Source organism: Lepidothrix coronata, unplaced genomic scaffold (genome assembly GCF_001604755.1).
Source record: "Lepidothrix coronata isolate B3197 unplaced genomic scaffold, Lepidothrix_coronata-1.0 Scaffold3, whole genome shotgun sequence".
In the NCBI taxonomy this organism is placed as follows: domain Eukaryota; kingdom Metazoa; phylum Chordata; class Aves; order Passeriformes; family Pipridae; genus Lepidothrix; species Lepidothrix coronata.
Window position 1 is genome coordinate 5745779 of NW_016690183.1, and position 27979 is coordinate 5773757.

The window sequence follows — 27979 nt, forward strand, 5'->3', positions numbered from 1 at the left end:
AAAAAAAAAAAAAGGAAAGAAAACTTTATACTTCACTTTTGACAATTGACATCAATTAACTGATGTATAAATTCTAAAGACTATCTGCAACTTGTCATCTCAGTTTTGCTGGTACCTATTACAGATAATGATACTGACAGCTGCCATTTAAGGCACAGTTCTTTTGATTCTGGGATGAAGATTTAACCATCCTTGACATCCAGAAGGCATTACATTCTCAGTTCTCTCAGCAGCCTTTTTGGATATAATACTAAAACAACAGGGTCAGCTGGGGGAAAACAGAGGTGATGTACTTTAGATGCATGAATCTTCCATGTAAAGACAAGGTCTAAAAAACCAACTCCTTGTTTTCCACTTCAGTATAAAAATATAGCATGCACACACACAAAACAGTTCTCCTGGCAATGATTCCTGCCATAAGTAAAAATAAAAAATAATTGGAAAATATTGTACAGATTAAAAAAAACCAAAAGCTATGCATGTACTAATGTCAACAGTATAACAAAACCTCTATTCTAACAGGTGGACCCACAGAGAACATTTCCAGTTATTTTATCTTGTGTTTTATGTACTCCTTAGACTTAAACTCCCACTGCACAGACTTGTTACTATAATCCAAAAATGTCTAATATTGATTCAACTATATTTTTTTAAACACAAAAGCAAATGATTACAGAATTAAGTTTGTGACTCAAGAATTGGTTCAACAAATTAAACTTTCCAAAAGCAATACATTTGTTTCCTGAGATGGCTAAAAGTCACGTTTCAACTTCACATTACACTGCAATTAACAAAAATCACTATGCACAAAACCACAGGTTAACTACAGCATACAAGCACATTTACAGAAGTCACCTAATTTCAATAGTACTATTTGTGTTAATGTGTACACCTTAACAAGAGTCCTAAAATATTCTTTATACATTACAAAACAAGAATTTACAAAACTTTATTTCCTAGTTACTTCATTCTAAAAATGTTGAAACATAAAAAAATACCACTTCCTAAAGTACTTTACAATAAAAGGCTAACAATCTGGCATGGAAGAGGTAAGTATAAGGAAACCTGTTTTAACAGTCACATATCAGTCGCTGGTGATTAAAGAACACTTTGTTCTTCAAAGCTGGTAGGCACTTCCACATAGCCAGAAATGTAAGGTTTCCTACCACTCCTTTTCTGTCCCATACATAAAAATATCCAATGCAATAAAAAAAAAGTAGGATAAAAGGGTGGACATATGTTCAAATAAAAGCATTATCTAAGGTCTTGATTACTGTTCATCTTGTGTAAGTGTTAAGATTTTGTCCCAAAGTTTTCCTGACAAGATGGAGTTATTTGGCCTTTAAAAGTGTTAGCTGAAATACCTCCCTTTTTTACCAGTACATGTTGTTTGCTCACTGCTGTATTGCTGGTTTATGTCTGTAACAGAAACTGGCTCTAGGCCAGCCCATGGGTCCTCAAGCATTGAAGGTCTGTAATAGTTTTCCACATCATTAGACACTCTTTTCTCTCTGCCATGCGCTGTACCAAATGGAGTAGATGTCCTGGGTGATCCCTTTGGAAGAAAACCATCAGGTAAAGAAACATTCAATAGACTAATTCAAACTTAAAAAAAAAAAATGTTTCTTTCTACCATAGTAGAGCTTTGAAGCTGATTATTAATTATCATTACTATGTCTCACTTGCATCTTTCTCAGAAAATATTAACTTTATTATTCTTTTAATTACAGCTGATGATTTACCAAAATAAGAAAAAAGCCCCACAACAGACTTCTCCGAAATACTTGTTTACATCACTCTGGCACACAGCTACAGAAAAGCTCCTCATGCTGTTCTTCATAAGCTGCCTAAGTCAACGATATGTCTAACAAAAGCTGAATAACAAAACAGGGAGTTACAGGCTGAGGAAGAGCTGACAATATTAACAAGAGCAGAAGTCATATTTAAGTACTTACTGATTGAACACAGTGTTGTTTAACACAAATAGCTACAAATGACCCAAAGAACTCATTGAGAAAAAAAACACATTTCATTCAAACCAGTATTCTGTGAAATTTGAGAACAGATGGTTTTATTTTATGTGCAATCTGAATGGTAATCAGTGATTAAGCAGATACTGACTTTCGCATGGAACTTTTGATTTATTTTTCATTTTTAAGATCAAGGATCACTACAATTGCTTGGGTAAAGCTGCTACAAGTCTGCAACTTAAAGAGAGCTATGACATAAAGGAATGCCTATAACCATTTTCTCCTGTTAGCATCATCCATTGTTCTTCTCTTCAGATTCACTTCCCTAAAAAGTGAGGTTTTGTTTAAAGCTGTATTAATTAAATTAATTTTGTTTTTACCAAAGTTAAACAATGCCTATTACAGGTACACAATAGTCTCCAAACATGCCCATTGCATTCTGTATGATTAGAACAACAGGACTCCTCGAGGCTGTATTAAACTTTGCGAAGCACGGTAAAAACCCATGATTATGGGCTGCTTCCCCCTCCTACCCCTCCCAACCCCTGACTTTTTGGACCAGCAGTGATGGTATTTGAATTTGACTAATAAGCCCTTACAGAATCTACATAAATAGATCACATGAAACAATTTTTGGGTAAAACTGAGAAATGGTGCTGTACAGTGAAGCCCCCTGTCTTTAGCCAGAAGAATAGATTTCCCTCAAACAGCTTGAACCTATTTCTGCTCATGTGCTGTGGCAGGAACATGTTAATTTGGTTCCAGCAAGAACTCTTCTAGAACTCCTAAAGCTTGATGACAATGCATACACGACCAAATGTGGGAACACCCATGTCTTATTTACAGGGCAAGAAGAATTACTTTATTGCATCAAACCCTACAAGGATCAGAGAGAATCACCTCAGACTACATCTAAAAAACTTTCTAAGGGACATGGAATTTTCTAAAGTTGACATGCACTAGCAAAAGTGACATTTATGTTAAGCCCTCACATTTAGCAGTAAAGCAGTAGTACACAGGGCATTCTGTCTGAAAAAACCACAAAACTTCACCATCTCTAAAACAGCATATTTAAGGAAGACCCAGTAACTTTGACATTGTATAACAGTTTGAGTGTGGAGCTTATTTAATGCTATATCTGATCTGCAGAACACAAAGCTCAGCTGACATAATCTGCAGTATTCAGTGAAGGATCAAAATAATCCAATGGTAAGGCTCATTTATATGGGTTTATTTGATAATATTAAATTTCACTACAATATATGCAGGCCATCAGTAACACTGACATTTTTAGCATGTCTGAAATCTAGGAAATGTATTATGTAATACAAGATTGACAGACTTTAATAAGTGTTAACTTTAAGCATGTAGATTATTTAAGTCTAGAATGCTAGTCAACATATGCTTTTTTCCCCTCTGTATTTTTTTAGGCCTGTGGAAAAGGGAAATTGCCCTACCTGTAGAAATTAAACCATTCTGTGCAAGAGACACTGTTTGACGCCAAAGATACCTTAAAAAAAACTTTCTATTTTGCTGTCCCTGATGCCAACAGCCTTTTCTCAGTTAACTTTCCTTAAAGAAACAGTCAATCTGTTCTCAATACTTTTTCTCCAGATATAAAGTCTCTCTCTAGAGCAGAAAACAACATCTTTTAGTGCTACTCACTAACACCTTACTGAGCTGAGTAACACTGCCTTGAAAATGGGGACAGTTACTCCCTTTATCAGCTTTCTTCATCTGATGTCATTACAGCTGCTGGCATACACAGAAAACATGAAAATCACAACTGTACCATTTCAAAAGGCTGGGGTTTGGGGGTTTTTTTCACTTTCTGTAATAATCTTTGATCCACACCACTAACAAGCTACTGCTACCAGCTAGTTCACTAATTCGTGCTGAGTGTAGAAAAGGAAACATTACCACTAAGTGAATTCTAAGAGTAGATACTCAAGAATTACAACAAACACAGAATCACAGAATGGTTTGGGTTGGAAGGGACCTTAAAGATCATCTAGTTCCAACCCTCCCTCAGAGGGCAGGTACACCTTCCACTAGTCTAGGTTGCTCAAAGCCCCATCCAGCCTGGCCTTGAACATTTCCAGGGATGGGGCATCCACAACTTCTCTGGGCAACCTGTTCCCGTGTCTCATCACCCTCACAGTAAAGAACTTCTTCCTAATATCCAGTGTAAATCCATTCTCTTTCAGTTTAAAGCCATTCCTCCTTGTCCTGTCACTACAGGCCCTTGTTTTCATGACCATGTTTTCATAACAGATAAATCAGATGCATGTCTGTGGAAAGACCAGAAAGTGCTGTAAACTATTGGCCACATAAAGGTTGTCACCCATTTCAGAAAAAACAAGCTCTCTATGTTTTTCTTTGTGTTTTCTGCTCATTTCAAAAAATGAATGTCTGCAAGCACAAAATGAGCACAGAATGCCAATGACATGACATTAATGGAACACTGAAGTAAACATAAACTGTCTTTTGGATTTTCTGACAAGATTTTAAAGGACCACTTAAGACTTCCTTCTCAAAGGTGACCACAGCATCACAGATTTCAAAAGCACTGTAGTTCTCTTAACATCAGCACCTACAGAAGAGAGGGGGACAATACACATGGCTCACAAAGAAATCTGACGCTTCGAAAATGCAAAAAGGCCTTCAACCTGAATTTATTCATGGCCTCATGGAGAGATTCTTGTCCACACCAAAGAAAATGGGGACTTGGGGTTTATGAGACTTCCTCCCTCTGTGATTGCCTCCACTGCCCCCCCCCCCCCCCGGAAAAACAGCCCTTGTGGATTCTCATAAAAGCAGACAGACATTACTTCAGCCCTACGCAGAGCTACAGACATACAATATCCTTTGAGTCTTTCAAAGCATCACCATCAGGCCAATGCTCCTAAACTACTCACAAAGTCTACAGAAGGAAAGGGGAGAAGGGAAAATGTTGTGACAAGCTGAGACTGGATTCAGACTTCTACCTTCTTTATATTGGGTTTCCTACATCACGAATGAGCCTATGGGACTGTTCCTGTCCACGGGTCCTGATAAGAAACAGTTCTGACTAAAACTAGGGACAAAAGGATTCCTGCATATTCTTCTGCTCAATTACTTTAAGGTAGGCTTTGAAAAAGCCACTTAATTGAACAGCCAAAGAGTAATCTTTTGAAGGGAAATTAGACATCGATCACATAAACTGTCCCTCTAGAATCTACAGCAGAAATGCCACATCCTTGGCCTTTTCCAGAGGTACAGAGCTTAAGCCATGTATTGGCTTTTACACCAGGAGAGTCTTTGCTGTTGTGTTGAAGAATATGTACAAAGCTCAGAATGATCCCCTTCCACCAACTATAAGATTCCTGTAAGATAGCTAACTGCATCACAAAAAAGTAACAAAGTACTATTTCTGAATGGAAATATGACAATGCAGTGCAGGCACGTTAACATTTTACTAATCTCTATTAAGATTTGACTTCATTATCACACTCTAATCCCTGAAGTGTCAGTAAGAGCACCTACAAAATTTATCATTGCTTGTACTGCACGTGCCATTTGTTGGACTTTTAAAGCTTCTCTAATAATGCATAAAACCAGTTATGTACATAAAGTTGGTATCATCCCTAGGTGCATTGCCAGTCACATGCCACAACTAACCCACCTGGAAAAAAAGCAAAACCCGCAGAACCCGTTGGGAATGACTGTCAGGAAAACTACTTTATACAAACAGAAGCTTTCAGTGTCCAAAGCAAAGACTTCAAAATTATAGTCTATTATCCCAACAGGTGCTCTAATTTCTGCTTAAAGGAGCCTCAGCTTAATTCTCTTTAATAAGCACTCCTGTTCTGTAGCCGTGTCCCAGGAAGCTCTGGGTGTGGACAGGGTGTGGATAAGGAAGCTCCCATGATGTAACAATACAGGCAAACTAAAAGCACATAGTGCTTTACCATTGCATCGAAGAAAACTCATCAAAGGGAGGCATGTACAGGAAAAAGAGGCGTTTGCTGCAGTTTTGGGCGGTGCTTAATTCTCTCTGTACCTTCACGTGCCACAATATGAAATAGAAAAGTTGCACCTTCATCAGCCCTTGTGTCTTCACAACAGGCCAGGCCCGCGGCCTCTTCCCTTTCCTCATCTTACAGCTGCCTGAGCTGTGCTCTCTCCGTCCTCTCTGCTGCGGGGGGAACACTGATGTTGCCCAGTGCGGTGCAAGCGCCGCTCTTCGCTGAAAATCGTGCTGGAGCGGGTGGATGCTGCGCTCAGCGTGCTCTCCCTAGCGGGCTTTAAAGCGGCAGCAGCTCCCTCCCTCCCTCCCCGTGTCCCTCTCGGCCCTGCCCCATACCTGGAAGTGCCTCTGGAAGCCCCCGGGCGAGCGCTTGTGCTGCGACGGCAGGTGCAGGGGCGCCCCGGCCGCGCCGCCGTAGGGAGCCGGGTACCGGGGGCTGACGCTCTGCGGCCTGCGCGGTGTCTGCGCCCCCGGCGAGGGGCTCCCGAAGCGCCCCTGGAACCCGGGCCCGCGGGGCGAGAGGCCGCCGCCGTACGGGCCAGGCCGGGGCCCGTAGGGCGGCGTGTGGTGGGGGCTCCCGTAGCCCCGCGGGGAGGGCGGCAGGGGCCCTCCACCGGAGGGGGGGGTCCGGAAGCCGCCGCCCGCGTAGGGAGGTGTGGGCGCGCGGAACCCTGGCCGGTACATGGCCAAGAAGAGACAGGCCGGGAATGGCAGCGCCGGGAATGGAACCTGCGCAATGGCAGCGCCGCGCGTACTCCTTTTCCTTCCCCACGCCTTTTCCCCGCCAGGCGGCCCGAAGGTTCCGGCCTCCAAACGTTCCGGGCCGGGGAAGGCGAGGCGCCGTCCATCCCACCTGGAAGTGGGAGAGTGGGAGTTCGGCTCGTTCAGCCTGCATAGCGATCTGTCACGCCGACCCTGAGTAATTCTGTGCGTTTTCCAGATCAAGAGGAATAATCTGGAGTAAGAGAGTCTCAGGAGACGCGCAGAAGCCGCGCCTGGTAACTCAGGCGGTGAAAGCCCTGGGTGCTGTGAGGGAACACCCGCGGTTCCACAGCTACAGTGAACAACAACGAAATGATCTGTTGTACAGCAAAGAGAGTATTTACCTCACACTTCATGGCACTTCAGATATGCTTATTTGTGCGCCTTTGTTCTGCTGTCTTATAACATCTGAGCCTGCAAATAACTACGTGCGCTAGGGCAGTCCCAATTGACAATACATATAGTGACGTATTTAAAGAGCACTTTAATGGAAAGGGTTTGCTTTACAGTCAGTTCGAACTGCCAGCAATTCAGTGGAGTAGTAGCTCAGGCAACGACTCACTCATACAAACTCGTGGCAAAAGGTGCTCTTAGAGGAGAACCTCATATTTAGCAGCAATTAAACAGTGTTATTACCATTCCTGCTCTGTTCTCAGGTATACTAATGCAAATCCTCAAGAACTCTGTACAAAAAAATAATAAAGACTTTTTTTTTTTAATTTGTATCAACACTACTTGGTTTTAGGATATTGTCACATATGAAAATTAAAGAGGGCTTTCAGAACAGCACAGAACACAGGTTAACCATTAAAATAAGCAGAATGTTTCTATGCTTTATATACCAGTTTTGCTTTTGTTTGGCTTTAAATAGTTGTTTGGGGTTTGGAGTTTGCTTTGAGTTGACTTTTTTTTTCAATGGCAAGAACTAACTTTATATTCTCAGTGAACTCAGCTCTGCACTACATTATAAAAATTTCCTGAGCAAAATGAGACAATATCCTTTTAATTCTAAAAGGGAAAGAGGCTAAACCTGCTCACTTAAATTTTTTGCTAATCCTTTAGTCTAGAAGACCAATTTTCTATCTGTTACTATTGTGCATGTTTACACAATACAGTTTACCAACATAAGTTACAAATTTGTCTGATCGATCTCATTCCAAAAAAGGACAGCTTCATTTAATTTAAACCCTTTCCACACCAAAGAAATTTAGAAATACATAGTGTCATGTACATTTTGAGTTATACTGGGATAATTCAACTGACTAATTTCCTCTTGTTGACAAATCCAAATTACTTCTAGGATTTTAAGCATCTATGTCATACTTTGCATTATGCATAGCATGTCCAGTCAACGAACCTGTAATGTAGAAGATTTTCTGTGTTTTTCCTCAGAATTCTGACATGCGACATTTCTTAAGCCTGTGCTATTCATAATGCTCGTGTTCAAGCTGTCAGAAGTTTCAGCTACTCTTGAGATGCAACTGTTGTCTTATTGTCACATCATATTTCTTATAAATAAATGCTAAAACTGTGTGCAGGCTTTTTTTATCCTGTTACAGAGCAAGAAGACACTACGATGTTCCTATAACAAGTCTTCTACTCTGTCCTAAAATAGGACTAAAAAGAGTCAGACGGTACTTCGCTCAGGGACGAATTGCTTTAACGTCAATTCAAGCTAACCCTTCCACAGCCAACTGAAGATACACCTTACAGTGTAAGTAATACTGCACCTTCAGTGAAGAATTGTGATGAAGGATCCACCTGGTGCCAGTGAGCAGATATAATGGCATCCAGTGTGGCTGCCTACCTTAGTAAGTGCCGAAAACCTTTCGGGGATGGCGGGAGGGGGGAGCAGGCATTTTACTTTTTATTCCTTCTTGGCAATGTCGCATGTCACAGTCTGTACGCCGAACTGCAAGTACAAGCTTCCAGAACAGCAGGATTCCTGCTGCAAACATCTGCAAGGCGCTTTCCTGCTTTGTAAAGTCCAGCCGGGAGTGCCTTACAGTAGAGGAGATGGGAGCGGAGCTGTCCCGCCGATGCAGTGGGCGGGACACTTTAAGGCTGCCCGGGTGCGGGAGGGGAAGGGAAGGGGGCGGTGGCAGCGGCGCCTGCGCCGAGGCTGTCAGTGGTGGCTCCGGTGGCGGAGATGCTTCGCGCCGCGCTGGGAAGAGGGAGCGGGCGTTGCGGCGGGCTCTGGAGGAACCCGTGCTCCGCAGCTGCCAGCGGCAGCGCCAGAGCCCCGAGCGCCGCCTCCGCCTCCTCTGGCAGCGGCAGCGGCGGCGGGGCTCGGAGCGGGGGCGCTTCCCCGGCAGGTACCCGTGCCATGCTGTTCCGTGCCGCGCCGCGCTCTCCTCTTGCTCCTCCTCAGCCCCCCGTCTCTCGCCGCGTTGAGCCCGCCTGCCCGTGTAATCTGCCCGTGGCCCTGGGACAGTGCGGCTGGGTCGGGGGTCGGAGCTGCTTCCCTTTGTGGCGGGGGCAGGCGGGACGGACGCGGGACTCCTGTGGCGGCGAGCGGCGGACGGGGGCACTTAGCCACCGCGCTGGGGGCGAGCCCCTGCAGTCTCGGGGGGCTCCCGGTGGGATCACCGCGGCCGGACTTTGCCCGCGGCCGGACTTTGCCCGCAGCCGTGCGCGCTGCCGGAGGCTCCGGAGCTTTTGTGGCACGGAGCGTGTCGGCTTTCTCGGGGCAGTCTCGGCTGGTGGAGGCGGGGGAAGCGCCAGATGCCCAGTTTCAGGCCTGTTTTTTTCCCAAAGGTTACAAAAGTCAAACTTCGTACAGTTGTGCCTTTTTTTCTCTTTTTAAATGAAGGAAAATAAATCCAAGCTGCAACAAAGTATTTCTTCTCTAGCTTCACGTTTCTCTCTTAGTTAGTGACATAGAAAAATAGTTAACAATAGCGTTGGTGGCATTAGAATTGAAGGAAGTTTGCGTTTCTGTCTCCCACGATGAAAGTACCAGGTGTGTACGTTGGAATGTACCCACTGATCATGAATTAATCCACAGTAGTGATGGACTTGATTATAACTTGCTGCATGGATAAAGTAAAAAATATTGATTGTGCAGTCAAAGTAGAGACAATAGACTTGAGGAGCTATGTCCTCTGGAATTGAATGTAATTGGAATGAGGACTGTTAATTTGCATTGATGCAAAAATGCTTTAACTGGCTCTCTTGTTGGTGCCCTTTTCTGTCACTTAAAAGTATAAAGGAAATCATTTGGGAATATACTATAAAAATTAATTTCTCTTCTTTGTTTGTTCCTTACTCATACTGTTAGTTTAGGCTAACCTTAGGATAGCTTACTGAGCTTAACTAAAGAATGTAAATCATATCGAGAGTAACTGGGTCGATTTATTCTTAATCGAAGTTATTTATAAAAGATACATATGATAGTCCAATTCACAGTAAATTCAAGCATCATGGAAATTGAGAGTTTACATATAGGATATAGTTATAGCAGGGAGAGTGGATTTTTCTTTCAGTCATCAAGTTACTGGAATAATTAAAAGCAAAAATACAAGAGAAAATGTGAGTTCACATTTTCAGAAAATTTAGCCTATTGAACCAGAATTCCAACAAAAAACTCGGTGAGGTACACTTTGGAAGCTAGCGAGGAAAGGAAAAAACCCACCAAAAATTAACTAAAAAAAAGCCCAGGAGATGTTTCTAGGTAATACTGATCAATTCTGATCTCTTGTGTCTGTTTGTGATATGGTTTTATTTCTTTATGTTCCTGCAATAGATAGCATTCCTGTACTCAGGATCAGTGTACTGGAACTGCTGCTTCTCTGATAGTCAAAACACTTTCTGTTTTAATTGTTTCAGCAAATTATTGACTTGCTGAAATGCAGCTCTAGGTCCTGTATATTTTCTTTGTGAGCATTTGTGATCTTCTAGTCTGAAGAAACTAACAGGTCTATTATTTTCCTCAGATTTTCCAAAGGAAACTTTTTATCTCTCCTCTTTCTTGCATTTCTTCATTATTGTGGACATCTGTTATTTATTGGCATTAAAAAAAATTCACAATGGTCTGTTTGTCTCCAAGGCAACGATTGTGCTCTCCTATTCTCTTCCAACTATGGAAGAGGCCTAATCCCCGAATGAAGTGTTAGATGATGCCATAATATGAGTGATATGATAATTAGTTTTAGTTATGCATAAATACATAATTACAGGCTAATCTTGATGTTTTATAGGCTTCTTTGAGAAATATCTTTATGGATTCCTGCAACTCAGCTCACAATGAGAATGGGCGAGCCATTAAATAATAAGGTGCAACTCTAAAAGGCATGGAAAGAATAGAGAAGGTGGACCTTTTTTTTTTTAAATTGAAATTGTGTATATTTTTACTTTTGGGGAGCTGTGCTCTTCAGTAAAGCTGTTTACGTATTTTTGGTAAACAGAGTAGTGTCACTGTGAAACAAATGGTGCACCTGGCTTCATAAGACTGAGGTTCTACTGGAGGGCTGGTGGTGTTTACCTGGCACAACTGTTTTTCAACACCTGCAACTCACTGAGGTGTGCAGCACTGAAGCGAGGTGGCAGCCTGAGATTTTCTTAAAGGCTCGGAAAGTGCAAAACACATGGCCATTCCTAGATAGGCATGTTTTCACAATACTCCTTAGTCTGCATATTATATTAAAATCCAAAACTTATTAACTTGTTTAACAGAAATCTCCCTGGAGATTATTATCCTGTATTTGGGGAGGGAGATGAGGGGACAGTGGCATAAAAACAGTGTTTCAGACAACTGATGAGAAACACTCCTGAATTTTATTATTTTTTTTTTTAACATAAAAGTCTCTATTTTCTCTTTCTTGACAGATGCTAGTAATGTAAAGCCATTGGATGGTGTGAAAATTCTTGATTTAACAAGGTTTGTGTTTTGTCTGTAATTTGGAACAGTGTGTCTAGATGCAAATATTCTGTTTGGAAAAACTAAGAAAACAATATTTCTTTAATATTACAGGGTGCTTGCAGGACCTTTTGCCACAATGAATTTGGGAGATCTAGGGGCTGAAGTTATCAAAGTGGAAAGACCAGGTAAGATTTCTATTTTAGATATAATAAGAATGTGAGCTAGCTTAACAAATAGTAGTTTATGTGTTTTAAGTAATATATGAATGACAATGCAACGTTGTTTATATAAATATTTACAAAAGTTTTCAATACTATGTTTATTTCTTGATGGTGTGCTTTTTGTGACAGTTTGTAAATGGTATTGTGCTAAGTAATAGCCGTTTTCAAGTTTGAGGAATGTTTTTTTATCATGGTACTCTTTCTGTCATGTTAAAGAACTGGTTATTAGTAGGTTTGTTTTGCTTATACAGGTATGATCTATTTGCTTTAAGCTTAACATTGTGCTCCATGTAGGTGTGTTTTGGTCAGAAATAGCCTATGTCTATATTTAAAAATGAGGTGAGAAGGTTGAAGTTGTCAGGTCAGGTGACTTTTTTTAGATGTTAATATTCAAAATGGTAGAGTCATCACTTACTAAGTGCCTTATTGCCTTGCTCAAAGCTGAATTGATTTTGTTTGAATTGTTTGGACTTTACTTCAATTTTAAATTGGGCTTATGAATGCTTACGTGTATGATGGGGTGTTTTATGTAACATGATAAGAAGGTTAAAACAGGGTTTTAAGTGTAGAGTTTAACGTGCAAAATTTGAGAGCACACAAATCCTTCCAACAATTAGTTACGTAATAGTTATGGAAAAGGTGGTTTGCCCATTTGAGAATTCAGAATCTTCATCTCAATTCCCTCTGAGCGAAAGTGTGGTAGATAATTAAAAATAGGAATACATCTGACTACTCAGCATTAGATTACTGATAAAATGACAGGCACTTTAATTTTCATTTTAGTGTTAAAGGAAGAAAGGTAATAGGAGCATTTAAAATAGATATGTTGTTTCTTGGCACTGCTTTTCTATAATAATAATAATCAGACTTAGTGGGCTTGGCAAGAATTTTGGCTGGTAGAATACAAGGTGACCTGGCATGCTATATCAACTGTCTCCTGAGAAAAAATTTAATATTCTACTACAGTTTCAGGTTGTTAATTAAACATTACCTTGTTGGAGAAATTTTTCTTCATAATCATGCAAAGTGAACAACAGTTATTTTCTGCGTGAGGTAGTTGTATCTTTAAAGTCCAGGATCTGGTATTTCTGCATAGAGATGAGAGTTCCCTGAAAAGGGAAATTTCTGAATTTGAATGAGGATGCTGGTGCTGAAAGTGTCAGATTAACAACCTTTGAGTTTGTGTTTTCAGATGCAGAAACTTCTGTAGCTCTTTCTGATTGGACTCTGGGTAATTTGTTTCTATTCTGTAAGGCAGGATTTCTGGAAGAGCTGGAGATGGGTCATTGCACTAGCTATAGGAAGTGCTTCTTTTTGTTTCTGCAGCATGAAGCTTAATCAGTTGTCTGTCAGTGGTATCTTGAAGTTGCATCTGGAGTGTTTCGGGAATAGCTTATTGACCACGTGCACTGTGAATTGGTCCAGCAAGAGTTTCTACTGAATTCTTCCACATTGCCTAAAAGAATGGCATTGGAACTCTGCTTAAGTTAAAACAAACAAACCACCAAAAGAAACCCAACTCCTCTTTCCCTGCCACCCCCCATCCCGAAAAGAACCCCCCCAAAAAAACCCAAACAACCAAAATATCAACCCACAAATAAGAAGGCAACCAAAAAACCTGCAAATACACTGGTGGTGTGTGGCTGTATTAGTATTTTAAAGACTGAATGTAATCCCAGCACTAGCAAACACTTTATTCGCTTTGCTTAGTTACATTCGCTTTTAGGTGGGTTTTGATATAAATAAGTGAAAATATATATTTTAAACTAATATTTGTCCTGCCTGCTAGATGAAACTTAGGTGATTTAAATGGGAGGAAAGCTTTTTATTCTTTTTATTTGTTGGCAGTGTGATATTGGAAAACTATGAACCTGTGATGGTATTTCTTTCAGGAGCTGGCGATGATACAAGAGCCTGGGGCCCACCTTTTGCTGGGACAGAAAGTGTTTACTTTCTCAGTGTCAATAGAAATAAAAAGGTAAATGGAGGGTGAAATTGAACATTAGCCTAAGTTTTCTGTGACTACAACTGAATATATAAAACTTCTTAGTTGGATTCTTAACATATTTATAATGGAGCAATAGTTACATTGGCCTTAAGTTATGATGAATAAATTTGAGGAGAAGAACCGAGAGTGCTTTTGAACAAAAGAGTCTGCAAATCTCTGGTATGGTGCTGTGGACAGTTGAGGCAAATTCAAAAAGCAAAAGTGCTCCTTCCAGTCTTCAGTTGCTGGTGCAACTTGACTGAAAATGAAACCTGCTGACAATAAGGGTTATTTTAATTGAACGATCCTTTTTTTCAGGTGCATCAGGTCAGCTGACGTGCATCAGCTGGCACCTGGAGCTGAAGGAGTGCTGGCATTATACCACAGTGAGGTTGGCTAAAGGTAGCTTGTGAAACTTCGGAATTAACATGAAGTTTCATGATATACCTGAATTGTTTAATGGCTTGTTGCCATTGAAACAAATGTTTCTGGTGTCCCCATGTGTATTTGCAGTAGTAAGTCTTGTGCAGATATACGGTGAAGAGACTGCATATGGTGCAGCTTCCAGCTGCACATCTGTCAGACTTGTTTTAGACCTTGTCTGATCCATTGGTGAGACAGTTCAGCTTGCTCTACTGAGAGAGTTGTTTGTTTTTTTTTTCAGAAGAAGGTGGGGGGTATATGTTATAATTTACTTATCCAAATTAACTGCAGTGTGAATTTGACTGTTGGTTTTGTGTAGAAGGGGCTTATGATCACCAGAAGGGTCACATAAATTACTGTTGTATTTTTTTTAATCCCCAGAGTATAGCTATCAACATGAAGGATTCAAAAGGAGCAAAGCTAATCAGAGAGGTAGGTTTTGATAGCGTGCAAAGTGTACCTATTTTGTATTGTTGTTATCCTGAGTAATAAAGATTAAACTCTGCATTTCAAGTATTAATTTGAAGTCTGATAATTAAAAAATGTATGTACACAGTTTATTTGGTAAATTGCAGTATATAGCCTCTGTGCTTTTGGACTCAATGTTCAGTGTAACTTCTAATGATTTTAGATATAAAATTTGCACAAAAATGTCATCAAAGTCATCAAATGAAATATTGTCAGGAAATTGTCTAATAGCCTATTGCTTTCCTCTTACTGCTGCTGTATTTGATCTTGCTGTAGTACTTCATTAGAAGAATTAAAGATGGACCGATCTTGTGATGTCAGCGAGCAGTTGAGAAAGAGGAGATACTGTATTTGAAGTTTTTTGAATGTTACAGTGTATTCATGACTTCAGTAGCTGTATCTCTTTCTGAGAAATATTGTCCTGTAGGTCAAACTTAGTATTTGTTTCTTTTTTAGTGTTTGACTTTAGAGTCTTTTAAAGGTGATCCATTTCTTTCTATTTAAAAATTAATAAAAGCATCCTATTTCCCATTCTGTGAAAGTTGTGCTTTGTCATCCCTTTATTATTTGTTGAGAAATATAAGACCTGCTACTTGCTAGTGCTGGGTTTTAAGCCCTGCAGTACTAACAGCTGGCTTCTGTTACTGTTTGTTTCAGTGTCAGTTCCAATCACTTTTTCACAGTGAGACTGTATGTGTCATGCAATAAGTGGAATTTGTCTGGTAGTATTTTCTCTTGGGAATATTGCATGAAATGGAAATAGTTTTCTGATACTTGTGACTTGTTAGCTATGTAAAAGGTACTTCATATGGAAATCTTTGGAATTTATAAGTCAAGGATTCCGGAATGCCTTTTCTTTTTGCAGAACAGAACCATTTATAGTTGATTTCTTAAAAAGTTGTATGTTTATCTTCTAAAAAATTTAGAAACGGAAACTGTCATTAGGTATAATTTTTCATGGTATAACACAAACGTCTATTTCAAGTAGTCATATTCTAAGTAAGGGCTATAAAAATTGTTCCTCTGGCATAAGAAGACTAATTAGTTGCTTGACCTTTACAAATGGTGAAAGAAAAACTACTCTATGCAGTGTCCACTGGTTACACATGTGTGGGCTGGAGGTGTTCAAAGAGTTAAAGGCAGCTGGGCCTATGAGTCAGGATGAGCTGGAGATAAAACCAGTTTGTATTCTTTAATAAAGTTGCTTTAATCATCACTATAGATTTCTGTTCCTTAAATCAATGGCATCCCTATGTGATATAGCAACATTGTGTCACTCTGCTTGTGGAGTTGTCCATCATTCTGCTTGATTTAGAGTGATATATTTTGAAAGCACTTGGTGCAGAGGCCTTAACATTCTATTATGCATCTCAAATGGAACTTCTGTTTGGAGTTCTGTCAAAAAGTATGTGTAAAGGGAAAGTTGGCTATCAGGCTTTTGTTTCCTGTTGCCTCCTGCTATATCAGGACAGATGTGTATAGAATTGAAATTGTTCAGTATTGTATTTGTTACTACAAAAAGTAGTGTTCATGTCTGTAAAGTAACTGATAACAAGCAGAAATTCAAGTTTGTGACACTGGTTCCTCATCCATAAATATGAATTTTGTCCAAGCCTAAACACTACAAAGAAATGTAACAACGTTATAAGTTTTTTTTTTTTATTAAGAAAGGTAGCATGGTTAGAATAGATTGTATTTCCCTCTCTCAGAAATTTTACATAAGTAGATGAAGGCAAATCTCAATCTGGAATCGTGTTAAAAACAGGACTGGTGAGTCTTCAGCTGTATGACACAGCACAGACTTGATAATTCAGTCAGTAATATCAAGCGAGCTGAAGAAATCTGTTAATCAGGAGTTCTTGCTGCCTTTCATCCTTTGGCACAGCATTACAAAAGATTTTTGCAAGGGTCTGTTGTTTCATATGTGATTAGGTGATTTCCACAAAATTATTCTTGGATCTTCTTTTCTGCTTCTTTATTCTGTGTTACTTGTAGCCCTGTTTTTCTTTCTAATGTTTTTTGGCTCACTGTTAACTGCCTTCCAAATATTTCTATGTCTTCCTGAATGAATATAATTTTTTTTTCTCTTCAGTGATGGTATGTGCACCAACCCCATACTTTGGCATCCTTCTGTAGTGATATGGCTCAGTATCTCTTTAGAACGTTATTCAAGAGTTATTGTCAGAAGCTCATTTTAAGAACCTTGAGGATACTTTTCTCCTGTGTATTTAGCCTTAACTAATTAAATTATATATTCATGAAGGACTTGGGGGAATTTAATTGGCTGGGAGCTGATGGCACTTCTTCTCTTCCACTACTTTTAGCTGATGAGTCAATGCATCTCATGCGTGCTCTCTTACTTGATAAAGCAAACTATTAATGCAAATACACGTATATATGTACACACACAAAAAATATGTGTGTGTATATATATGTTTATATGTGTGCGTATGCACATTCTCCTCTGTGGAGTTCTTGTGAAAACCAAATCGCCCCCCCACCAAAAACCTGTCCAAACAATGAACCAAAAAAACCCCAACAAAAACCTAAAGAAAACTTCCCAAGGGTATGTATAGTTTACTTAAACAAGTTAGTAGCATCGTTACTTGTTATTCAATATAATGACTACTTTGGCATGAGTGATGCCAGTTTTTATTTCCTGAGGCATAGATGTTAAGCATATCAGTTCCTATCTGGAATAAATAGTATTCAAACTCAGGTCTGTGTTGTAGCGCTATGTTAGATGATGTTAAAATACAGGGGTTATATTTAGAGGATTTGTAGGGCATAAAGTGTGACATTTCAGTTGACAATGGACTTAAAACTCTATTAAGACTGAAAATTCCTTTGTTTTAAGAACACACGGTTTGTTTGGATCAGAGTCTGAATCCATTTTCCACAATGGCAGAATTGTGGGTTCAGTGAGCATCAAAAGAAGTACCATACATAGAATGCTGCCTTTATGCATTAAAGTCTGTTTCCAAGTGCCACGAAAACTTTAGCTGTAGAGCTGATGCAGCACTTGTAGGATGTCTTGAAAATTCATTTCTCTGAGAGTATATACCCTGCTAAACTGGGCCCAAGTTATTGTATCCTCATCATTGTCATCCCATGTATGTTACCAAGTCCAGAGGTACATCATGTTACAGTACCGCGTGTCAGGCTTTCTTCCTCAGTCGCTTGTAGGAGATGATAGTTCTTCAGTATGAGATGGACAACAACTTTCAAACCATCTTAGCCCTTACAATCACTGTAATTTGCAGACATCATAAAATCCTGGCGAAAGCAATATAGTTTTTAACCAGTTTTGTCTCTCGAATGAATTAGGCTAAGGCTGTTAAGGCATTACCAGTTTAAAAAGTATTTACGTGTGAACTGTGATGAATTTAAATAGAAAATAAAACCTCCTTTATTTTTCATAAAGGCATACTATTAAAACCTAGCAGCTTGCCCCAGTTGTATTTCCCTAATTAAGGATCTGTTTCTTATTTCATTATAGTCCTACAGGTCCTTGACATAGCCACTTTAAAAATACTTAATAACATATTTTAAAATGCACCTTTGCCATATGCCACATGTAGTTACTATAAATGTTATTAATGTCTTTTCTGTGCATCAAATTAAACCATTTATAAGTTGAGTGCTGTCTTGTCTAAATAAGAATCAATTTCTTCTGTCTTTCCTGTTAAATATTTGCAGACTTGGCAGCTTCCTTGGCCTTAAATTTGTTTGAACAGCTGACATGCTAAAACAAAAGTGCATGTGATTGTTGTTATTATGACACTAGTTTATAGAAGCTGGTCTAATTGTAATCAATGATTTGAAAATGAAAACCAATTAAAATTATTTCTAAGGTAGAAAAGAAGTAAAGGATGAAGATACATTCTACTTCCTTTTTCTCAAGGTAAGTGCAAGTATATAGGTGAAGATTGTTCTGTAAACTGTTGTCAAGCCATAGGAAATTGATGTGATAATATCACATCAATGTGTAATATCACAGTTTTGTCTAATCACTTTAGGATTTTGACAGTCTTCTTTCTAGATATGCGACGTCTCTAATATGTAGTTCGCAGAAATGCACAGTCTAACAGGCAAAAAAATATCTCTAGGCTTGTAAGTTTTCTCTTAGTAGAAAGACTAGAGCCATTTTGATTATTGAGTTTTTAAAATTAAATTACATAATACATAGGAATGTATTGAACTTTTGGAAGCTAATTAACAAATCTGACTCATCCATTTCTTTTCTAAAGCTTGCAGCAGCATCTGATGTTTTTGTGGAAAACTACATCCCTGGGAAACTGGCTGAAATGGGTTTAGGTTATGAAGACATTAAAAATGTTGCTCCTCACATAGTGTACTGTTCAATAACAGGTATTTTTTTAATTATGTTCAATTATTTTCAATTGTGTTCAGTATTTCCTTTATTCCAGTCAAAGTGTTAAAAAAGTCATACGGTTACTTAGATTTATGTTACTTTGATGTCAGTTAAGATAAATTGAAAGATAGCGAGTTTGTTCAGTTCAAAAGCAGGTATAGAAAAACTGGGAGGCAGCAACCATGTCAACAGCTTACAAGTTGTTCAGTGACGTTACCATGCCACCCTTACATGTTCCTACCAATTTTGAAGGAGCTGGGATTGACTGACCTCTGTGGATTTTGCTTTGAAGTGGTTGAAAACTCAGATTTTTTTTTTTTCCCTCCCAGAAGTTCTGCTGAATCTGTTTACATATTGCAGATTTTAAATCTGGTAATCTCAATGTTCTTTACTGGTCTGAAGTATCTCTTCAGAATTGTGCAGTTACATGTTCATGGTAGCCTTACGTGACTTTGCTACAATCTACTGCCTGGTAACTGAAATGGTAGAAGAGTTGTAGGTACTTTAAAAAGCTGGGAAGAATGAAAAGAAAACAGACGTATGAATATCAGGAACTGCATACATCTAAAAATAATTTTAAGTCTGTAAAAACACTTAAAAACTTCAGCAAAAATCAACTCAAAAAAATCTTGATTAAGTACTAGAATTAAAGTTGTAATATTACAATGAAATTAATGTAAAACAAGTTACAGATATATTTAGATGGTTTTTTAGATGGGTTTAAAATCTTAGTTACGAACCTGTTATACCTCTGAATTTCTGAAGAATAAATGGCTTTGACTTTTTAGTTACTGGATATGGATGTAATTTAATCAAAATTCAAATAACTTTTTAGTCTCTTGCGATGTATTTATCATGTTTGTGTGGCAAATGTCTGAAGATGACGAGCAGTTATATGCAGGGCTTGCTGAGAATCTTTGAATGCATGTTTATGTTGGTCAGTGGCTAGTTTCCACAATATTTTTCACATTTGTTTGTGCATATAATCACACAACTGGAATTTTTTTTTAGGGTTTTTTTTTTTTTTTGTTTGTTTGGTTTTTTTTAGTTGTACCTATAATGATGAAAAATTATAAAAATTACATCCAAGTGACAGTCTATATGAGGTAGCTTGGCCTTTGATTCTGGCCAGGACAGGGTTAAATTTTGCAGTAGCCAGGAGGAGGCATGGCTATGACACAGATGTTATTCTATACCTCCTCAGGTCATATGCAGGGGATGGGGAAAGGGGTCCCTTCTGGTGGAGTAAGTGTGGTGGAGGGGAGGGGTCAGGTAGTGCTGGTTCCCTCTGTTATCAGTATTGTAGCTGTTACTGTTTTCTTCTCTCATTGCTGTTTCCAGTAAATTGTTCTTATCTCAGCCCCAGGTCTGTACTTTTTGTGCCTTCAGTTCTCTTCTCCATCCCATTGCAGGGGAGAGGGAGGGAGGATGGGAGTGAGTGAGCAGCGTGTGGTTTGGAGTGTTTCGGTGGGAACACTAAACTGGGGAATACTGTTCCTAAACCACAACACTCTCTCATCATATGTTAGATGCTCCAATCTCTTAATCACTTTTGTGACTCTCTGCTAAACTTGCCTCAGTAAGTCCACATCTGCCTTGTACTGGGGAGCCCAGAGCCATGCACAGTACTACAGGTGTGGCCTCACCAGCACTGAGAAGAGGGGAAGGATGTCCTCCCTTGATCTGCTCATGATATTCTTCTTAATGCATCACAAAATACTGTTGTTCTCCTCTGCTGAAAGGATGCATACTTTTAGATGCTCCGTTTAAGTGCTCCCTAACTTTCTCAACTGAGGGTAAGTCTTCCTTGATGCAGAATTTCCCTCTAGTCTCAGAGATCTAGGACACCTGAGAGCCATCTTTTTTGGTAAATCCTGAGGCAAAAAAAGCATTAAATACATCTGCCTTCTTCAAGTCCTTTGTCTGTTCTGCAGTAGGTCCATGTCTTCCCTAGTCTCCTTTCTGCTGCTGATTTGCTTGCAGAATCCTTTCTTGTTGCTTCTTATGTCTTCTGCCAAATTCAACTCCAGGTCAGCCTGGGCTTTTCTAACCATATACTTTTATGACCACACAACACCTTTATACTTCTAAGTCACTTGCCCCTGCTTCCACCTCTTGCAAAGCAAATTGAACAAAGATCATGTAACCTTGCTGTTTGGAGCTTTGTGTAATGCATAACTTTCAGTTATGTTATACATAATGGAAAACACATAAAGATTGAAAAATACATCAATAAAGATTATTTTTTATTTATTCATATACTGTGATAACTTGAGGTTGAAGGTGTTTGGGAGGTAACAGCTAAGTGATGTTTGTCAGGGATCTGTAAAGCAACTTGGATCTTAAATTATGGTTGCTTAAATCTTGGACACCCAATAGGTGACAAGGCACACCTATTTTAGGATAATTCATCTTTTGGGAATAAAGGCACAAAGTCTAATGCCCTTAATGGATTTCTGATCTGACTTTTTTTTTTTTAAGTCAAGGCAGGAGTTGACAAAACTTCAATCTAAGCATATTAAAAGAAGCGACCAGACTAGGACCAAATGTATGTCTGTGACAGAGAGAGCATGATGGTTTTTTTGGTGGAAAACCTATCTAGGAAGAAAGAATTCCTGATTTGATTTTTAAAAGCTCCGTGACCTAATTCTAGATATTACAATTCAATCAATAACTTTTTTGTGCCTTTTTTTCTTTTTTTCAAGGGAGATAGGAAGATGGGAATAGGTACTAGGCTCTGGAACTTGAGGGTCAGGCAAATAGTGAAGGTGAAGATCTATCTGGAGCAAGTCAATCAACCAGACACATTACAACTATGGCTGTTAAGAAATAAAGAAGGATAATTATTGTAGGTCCCTCCCTTCTGAGGGAAACTGAATACCCCGTATGCTGACCAGACCTATCCCACAGGGACATCGGCAGCCTCCCTGGGGCCTGGGTAAGGGATATTACTAGAAGATTCCCTGGACTGATTCGACCCACCCTACTTCTGGGTGTCCAGGTTTGCAGTGATGAGGTTGAGGAGAAAATCCTAGAACAGTGAAAAAGGCCTTCAGGGAACTGGGATGACTGGTTGAAGGGATAAGAGCACAGGTGGTGTTTTTTTCAATCCTTTCAGTAGCAGGGAAGAGTGCTGAAAGAAACAGGGGAACCAACCAACATGGCTTAAAGACTGGTGCCATTGGTGCAGTTTTGGCTTTTTCGAACATGGAACAGTTTATACAGCACCAGGCCTGATGGAGACCAATGAGACTTGCCTCTGTAAGAGGGTGAAAAGTATTCTAGCCCAGCAGTTGACAAGGATGATTGAGAGGGCTTTAAACTAGGTTTGAAGGGGAAAGGTGATAAGACCAGGGTCACTAGAAATTAGCCTAGAGGAGGCATGCCAGAGTTGGGGATGAAATCAATAGCCCAACTGAAGTGAATCTGCACCAATGCACACAGGGTGGGTAACAAACAGGAGAAGCTGGAGGTCATTCTGCAGCAGGAAGGCTATGATGCAGTTGCCTTCATGGAAACGCAGTGGGATGACTCACAAGACTGGAGTGCTACAATAGGTGGCTACAAGCACTTCAGAAGGGTCAAGTGAGGAGGAAGAGGCAGTGGGGTGGTTTTGTATATTAGGGAGTGTTTCAACTGTTTAGAGCTTAAGCATAATGGTGATAAGGTTGAGTGTCTATGGGTAACAATCAGGGATGGCTAGCAAGACAAACATCGTGGTGAGAGTCTGTTATAGACCACCCAACCAGGATGAAGAGGCAGACGAACTGTTCTGTAAGTGGCTGGCTGATGTTTCACAATCACTAGCTTTGTTCTTATGGGAGACTTTAACTTGCTGGATGTCTCTTGGAAACTCAACACAGCAGAGGGGAGGCAGTCTAGGAGGTTCCTGGAGTGTGTGGAAGATAAATTCCTGATGCAGCTGGTAAGTGAGCTTAGCAGCGGTGGTGCCCTGCTGGGCCTGCTGTTTACAAACAGAGAAGGGCAGGTGGGAACTGTGGTGGTTGGAGGCTGTCTTGGGCACAGCAACCATGAAATGACAGTTTTCAATTCTTAGAGTTTTTGCTGGCCCCCTTCCTTATTTCACTATCTTGGACTTCCAGAAGACAAATTTTGTCCTGTCCAGGACACTGGTTTGGAGAGTCCTTTGGGAAACAGCCCTTAGTAACAAAGAGGCCCAGGAAGGCTGGACATACTTTAAGAAGGAAATCATAAAGATGCGGGAGCAGGCAGTCCCCATGTCTTTAAGCTGTTGGGAAAGAAGACTGGCCTGGTTGAACAGGGAGCTTTCACAGGAACTCAGGGAAAAAAAGAGAGTTTATCATCTTTGCAAGAAGAGGCAGGGAAATCAGGAAGAGCACATGCGTTGTTAGGTCGTGTAGAAAGAAAATTAGAAAGGTGAAAGCTCAGCTAGAATTTAATCTGGCCACTGCTGTGAAAGATAATAAAAAATGTTTTTATAAGTACATTAACAACAAAAGGAGGAAAATCTCCAACCTTTGCTGGATGTGAAGGGGAACCTTGTAACCAAGGCTGAGGAAAAGGCTCTGATATTTAACGCCTTCTTTGCCTTAGTCTTTAACAGAAAGACCAGTTATCTACCTGAGCTTGTAGACAGGGACAGGGAGCAGAATCTATCCCCTGCAATCCAGCAGAAATTAGTTAAGTGACGTGCTGTGCCGCTTAGACACTCCTAGTCCATGCGTCTGGATGGGACTCACCCTAGGATATTGAGGGAGCTGGCAGAATAGCTCAGCAAGACATTCTCCATCATTTGTCACCAGTCCTGGCAAACTAGGGAGGTTCCAGATGGCTGGAGATTGGCCAATGTGACGCCCATCCACAAGAAAGTCCAGAAGGAGGATCTAGGGAACTACAGGCCTGTCAGCCTGACCTCGGTGCCCAGGAAAGTTATGGAACAGATTATCTTGAGTGTGATTACACTGCATGTACAAGACAAACAGGAAACAGGCCTAGTTACCCTGGGTTTAGGAACAGGAGGTCTTGCTTGACCAACCTGATCTCCATTTATGATCAGGTGACCCACCTAGTGGATGAGAGAAAGGCAGTGGATGGACCTGGGCTTCAGTAAAGCCTTTGATACTGTCTCCTGTGGCATTCTCATGGAGAAGCTGGCAGCCTGTGTCTTGGATGGGTGCATTCTTTACTGGGTTAAAAACTGGCTGAATGGCCAGGCCTTGAGAGTGGTGGTGAATGGTGCTAAATCCAGTTGATGTGTGGCAACTAGTGGTGTCCCCCGGGGATCAGTATTGCGCCAGTCCTGTTTAATATCTTTACTGATAATTTGGACAAGGGGATTGAGGGCGCCCTCACTAAGTTGGGCAGGGGTGTTGATTTGCTGGAAGGTCTGGAGAGGGTTCTGGTCTGGCTGGATTGATGGGCCGAGGCCAAGTGTATGAGGTTCAATAAGGCCAAGTGCTGGGTTCTGTACTTAGGTCACAACAACCACATGCAGTGCTACAGACTGGAGGCAGAGTGGCTGGAAAGTGGCCCAGTGGAAAAGGGCCTGGGATGCTGTTCGACAGCTGTCTGACCATGAGCCAACAGTGTGCCCAGACAGCCAAGAAGGCCCGTGGCATCTTGGCTTGTATCAAAAATAGTTATTGTCCCTATATAGTTGGCACTGACTGGTTCAGCACCTGCTGGCTGCATTTTGTGTTTGTTATTACAATGATAGTAGCCATTACCCTGTTACAGGTTAGGTTTTTTGCCAGATCCTTGAGGTGGTTCAGATGCTGAATGAGTGCACTACTAGTGATGCTGTTCTTGTGTGTTCTGTTATATAGGAATTTCTGTTTTGTACTGCTTGATGTGCTTGATGTGAGCCAGATTGGGCAGGGCTGTTCGAAGTAAATCGCCTTGGTCATGGGATCATGAGTGGTTCATACGTGCCATCTGTAATAGAACAACACTTGTATGTATTTCATACATACTCCATACCTCCCTTCTGGATGGTAGGTAAAATATCATAGAGATATCATCAGCTTACTTTTCATTTACTATGTCCTTTGTACTTCTTGGTTTAATTTACGGTATCACCGTGAAATTTAGTCTAATCAATCCCAATTCTAATACTGTATGGTTCCTTCTATTCTCCCATTCTCTTCAATTCTGATGACCTACAAACTGGTATTTCTATTCTTTTCAGCCTCCTACCTACATGACCTCTCTGTGCCCTCTTCTTGGTCTATACCTGCTTTTTGCTAGCCATGGTTGCCCAGCTTGGCCAGTTCATACTCCTCCCTTCACTAGTTCAGTTCCTCATCAAAGATCCATTTCCCTTACCTCCTTTTGACTTCATATTTTCCTACCAACTTCCTGTTACAGCTAATCATGTTCTCCAGTCCTTCAGGAACTTCATTCTAACCTTTTTTTTCTGTTTCTCCTTTTTTGTATAGCAGTTCTAATAGCAATGGAGTAGGGGGGAATACTCTCTATGCTTCTTTTTGAGTGCTATCATCATGCACAATAGGTGTGAGCAGTAAGTAGAAAGGAAAAGTGGGCTAGAGCATGCTCTGCTGGTCTGTGGTGAAAGCATATGCACATTTTTCAGGACAGACTGCTAGTTTGTGTGGTATGATGGAAGCATGCTCTTCTTGAACTGTATTGTTAGAGATTTTAGCCTTGTAGTACTAACAAATATGTCTTTGGAGAGTGAAACATATGGAGGTGACTGGTTCAGCTGCATAGGGACATATTGTAGCAGAATATAAAATCTATAATATCAGAATATAAATCTATCAGAATATAAAATATATCATGCTCCTTAGAAGAGATATTACTTTATAACTTTAATAGAATTGAACCATTTTTCTTAAATACAGGAATAATGTTTGTGCAGAGTTGCCTCTCTAAATTTTGGACTATTGCAAATTTTTTGTGATAGTAAAATGAAATACAGTACAGTTTTTTCTGAAAGCCCAAGATCATATGTAGGTGAAGAGTTTAGGCATTGGTATGCCAGATGTTTTCTCTTTTATGGTATTTTGGAAGTCATGATTAGCAAACTGAGTTTCTTATCCAAACAGCTCTGATTGAGTGTATTCAACTCTGCAGTGACTGCTGCAGGGTTTTGAGGATTTCCGGGATATTTCCCAATGTTCCTGTTCCTTTGAGTGCACTTGAGCTCCGAATTGCCTGTTCTCACTCACAAGTTGGCTTGCTGATGAGAATAATCTTAGAACTAGTTTAAATATAATGTATTTTGACAGTTCTGTGGTTGAGATTAGTTTAAGGTCTGGAAAATTGGATGGTTAAATTAAATAATGTACAGATCACAAGGGAGTGACCGTATCTGTATGGTCTGTGTAACGCTCTCACTGAGAAAGTCACAGTTTATTCCTGAACAGGAGGGGGCACTGTTTAAAAGGACAACATGGTTTTCAAATCAAAGCACTTTTTTTTTTTTCCTTAAAGTCTCTGAAAGTATTATGTTCTCAAAGAATTTTATGGTTTGCTTTTAGATGATGAAAGCTACTCCTCTCAGGTTCTCTACCCTACCCCTTTGCTCTGCTAATCTGAATGAATTGTGATTACTCTTCTCTTGTGTGTAGGTTTTTCAAAAGATAGCGTTGGTTTTTTGTTTTTTGTTGTTTTTTTTTTCCTCTCCTCCTTTTCTAGGCAGTAATACTTTGTATCATATTCAGGCTACTTTTTATGTTGCTCATGGTATTATGAAATCTTGTTTCAGTGTTTTACATCATTTAATTTCTTAGAATATAGATGTGATGCTTAAGTTTTCTTTTAAGGAAGTTCTACTCCTGTAAAGACTTTTTGGTGTCTTTATGCATTAAAGAAATTGAATTTAGAATCACAGAATGGGTAAGGTTGGAAGGGACCACAGTGAGTTTTCTGGTCCAACCTTCCTGCTCAAGCAGGATCATCGCAGAGCACATTGCACAGGATTGCATCCAGACAGTTTTTGAGTATCTCCACTGAGGGAGCCTCCACAATCCCTCTCAGCAATCTGTTCCAGTGACAGGCCTTCAACCAGACTTTGTGCCCCTGATCGTGACTCTCTGGGATCTGCCACTGTACATAGCAATAGTTGTGGAAAATCTTAGATATATTCTTAGTTAAACCAAAAGTAACTATGAAGATAAATTTTTGAGATTGGTATTTTTATTAACTTTGTGTTAACTGTAACAGATTACATTTCTTGGGGATTTGTAGTCTCTATCCCAAAGTACTTAGTCTTAATTCTGAAGGTACAAATATTTTGACTGTACTAAACTGTTTGTTGGCAAACTGTGTCATGGTAAAAGGGAAAAAATTAGGTGGAAAGAGAAGCAAAAGTTTTATAGAAGTGTTATGTGTCACCTGAGTTTCCTATGGGTCTGAATCTGGAATTGTTGTATATATAGCTTTTATTTAATTTATATAAAGTCCTAAAGATCCATAAATGAACACATTTCAAAACAGTAAGTAAATCCTCTGTGTCTCTTGAGTGATTCTGCTGAATCTATGAAAAGGAAAATAGTTCTTTACCCATTTACATAAAGGTTAATAATAACTTAAAAAAACCCAACATTTGGCACTTCCCAGTACATTGTTTTGTCCTGATAATTTGTAGAATTTGTAGAATGAGAAGATGTAATGTTATAGTTTTGATGCATATACTACTTTGTCTCCAGTATTTTCTTAAGAAAGAAAAGCCATCTGCAGTGTGTTTTGCTGGGCAAAGGCTAGCCAAAGTGTTCTTCAGATCCTCTAATTTGTGAACTAACTGTGGTAAGATGTGGAATTGCCTTGGTTTGGATGCAGTTTATAGGATCCCTCTTACTAAGTGTTTCTGGCCTCTAAAATTATAGATAACTTTGAGTGTCTGTGTCTTCACACCTACTCATTCCTCTGACAATTGGTATTTTTGTGGTTTCTATATG

General features: G+C 39.8%; 2 protein-coding genes across 5 annotated transcripts in view; one reads left to right on the forward strand and one right to left on the reverse strand.

The window, feature by feature from the left end:
• Window positions 1-711: 711 nt before the first annotated feature.
• On the reverse strand, window positions 712-8280 carry MPLKIP (M-phase specific PLK1 interacting protein). Its single transcript, XM_017821847.1, has 2 exons — window positions 6316-8280; window positions 712-1555 (listed from the first exon to the last, which is right to left on the reverse strand). Exons 1-2 carry the CDS (start codon window positions 6661-6663, stop codon window positions 1352-1354), a joined length of 552 nt encoding a protein of 183 aa, XP_017677336.1. The 5' UTR covers window positions 6664-8280; the 3' UTR covers window positions 712-1351.
• A 601-nt stretch (window positions 8281-8881) lies between these two features.
• SUGCT (succinyl-CoA:glutarate-CoA transferase) overlaps window positions 8882-27979 on the forward strand; it is a 321965-nt gene continuing 302867 nt past the window's right edge. For all 4 annotated transcript variants that reach the window (XM_017823290.1, XM_017823298.1, XM_017823306.1 and 1 more), the window contains exons 1-6: window positions 8882-9056; window positions 11569-11620; window positions 11714-11787; window positions 13716-13801; window positions 14615-14665; window positions 18952-19072. In XM_017823290.1, coding sequence (XP_017678779.1) covers window positions 8891-9056; window positions 11569-11620; window positions 11714-11787; window positions 13716-13801; window positions 14615-14665; window positions 18952-19072 — 550 coding nt within the window. In that variant the 5' untranslated portion in view covers window positions 8882-8890. The remainder of the gene's footprint in view (window positions 9057-11568; window positions 11621-11713; window positions 11788-13715; window positions 13802-14614; window positions 14666-18951; window positions 19073-27979) is intronic.

What these genes read in the sequence shown, in the direction of transcription:
- MPLKIP (XM_017821847.1), bottom strand. Translation starts at nt 6,663, where the DNA reads ATGTACCGGCCAGGGTTCCGCGCGCCCACACCTCCCTACGCGGGCGGC. An exon ending in GCTTCCAGAGGCACTTCCAG is followed by an intron (nt 1,556 to 6,315) that starts GTATGGGGCAGG and finishes TTTCTTCCAAAG; the next exon opens with GGATCACCCAGGACATCTAC.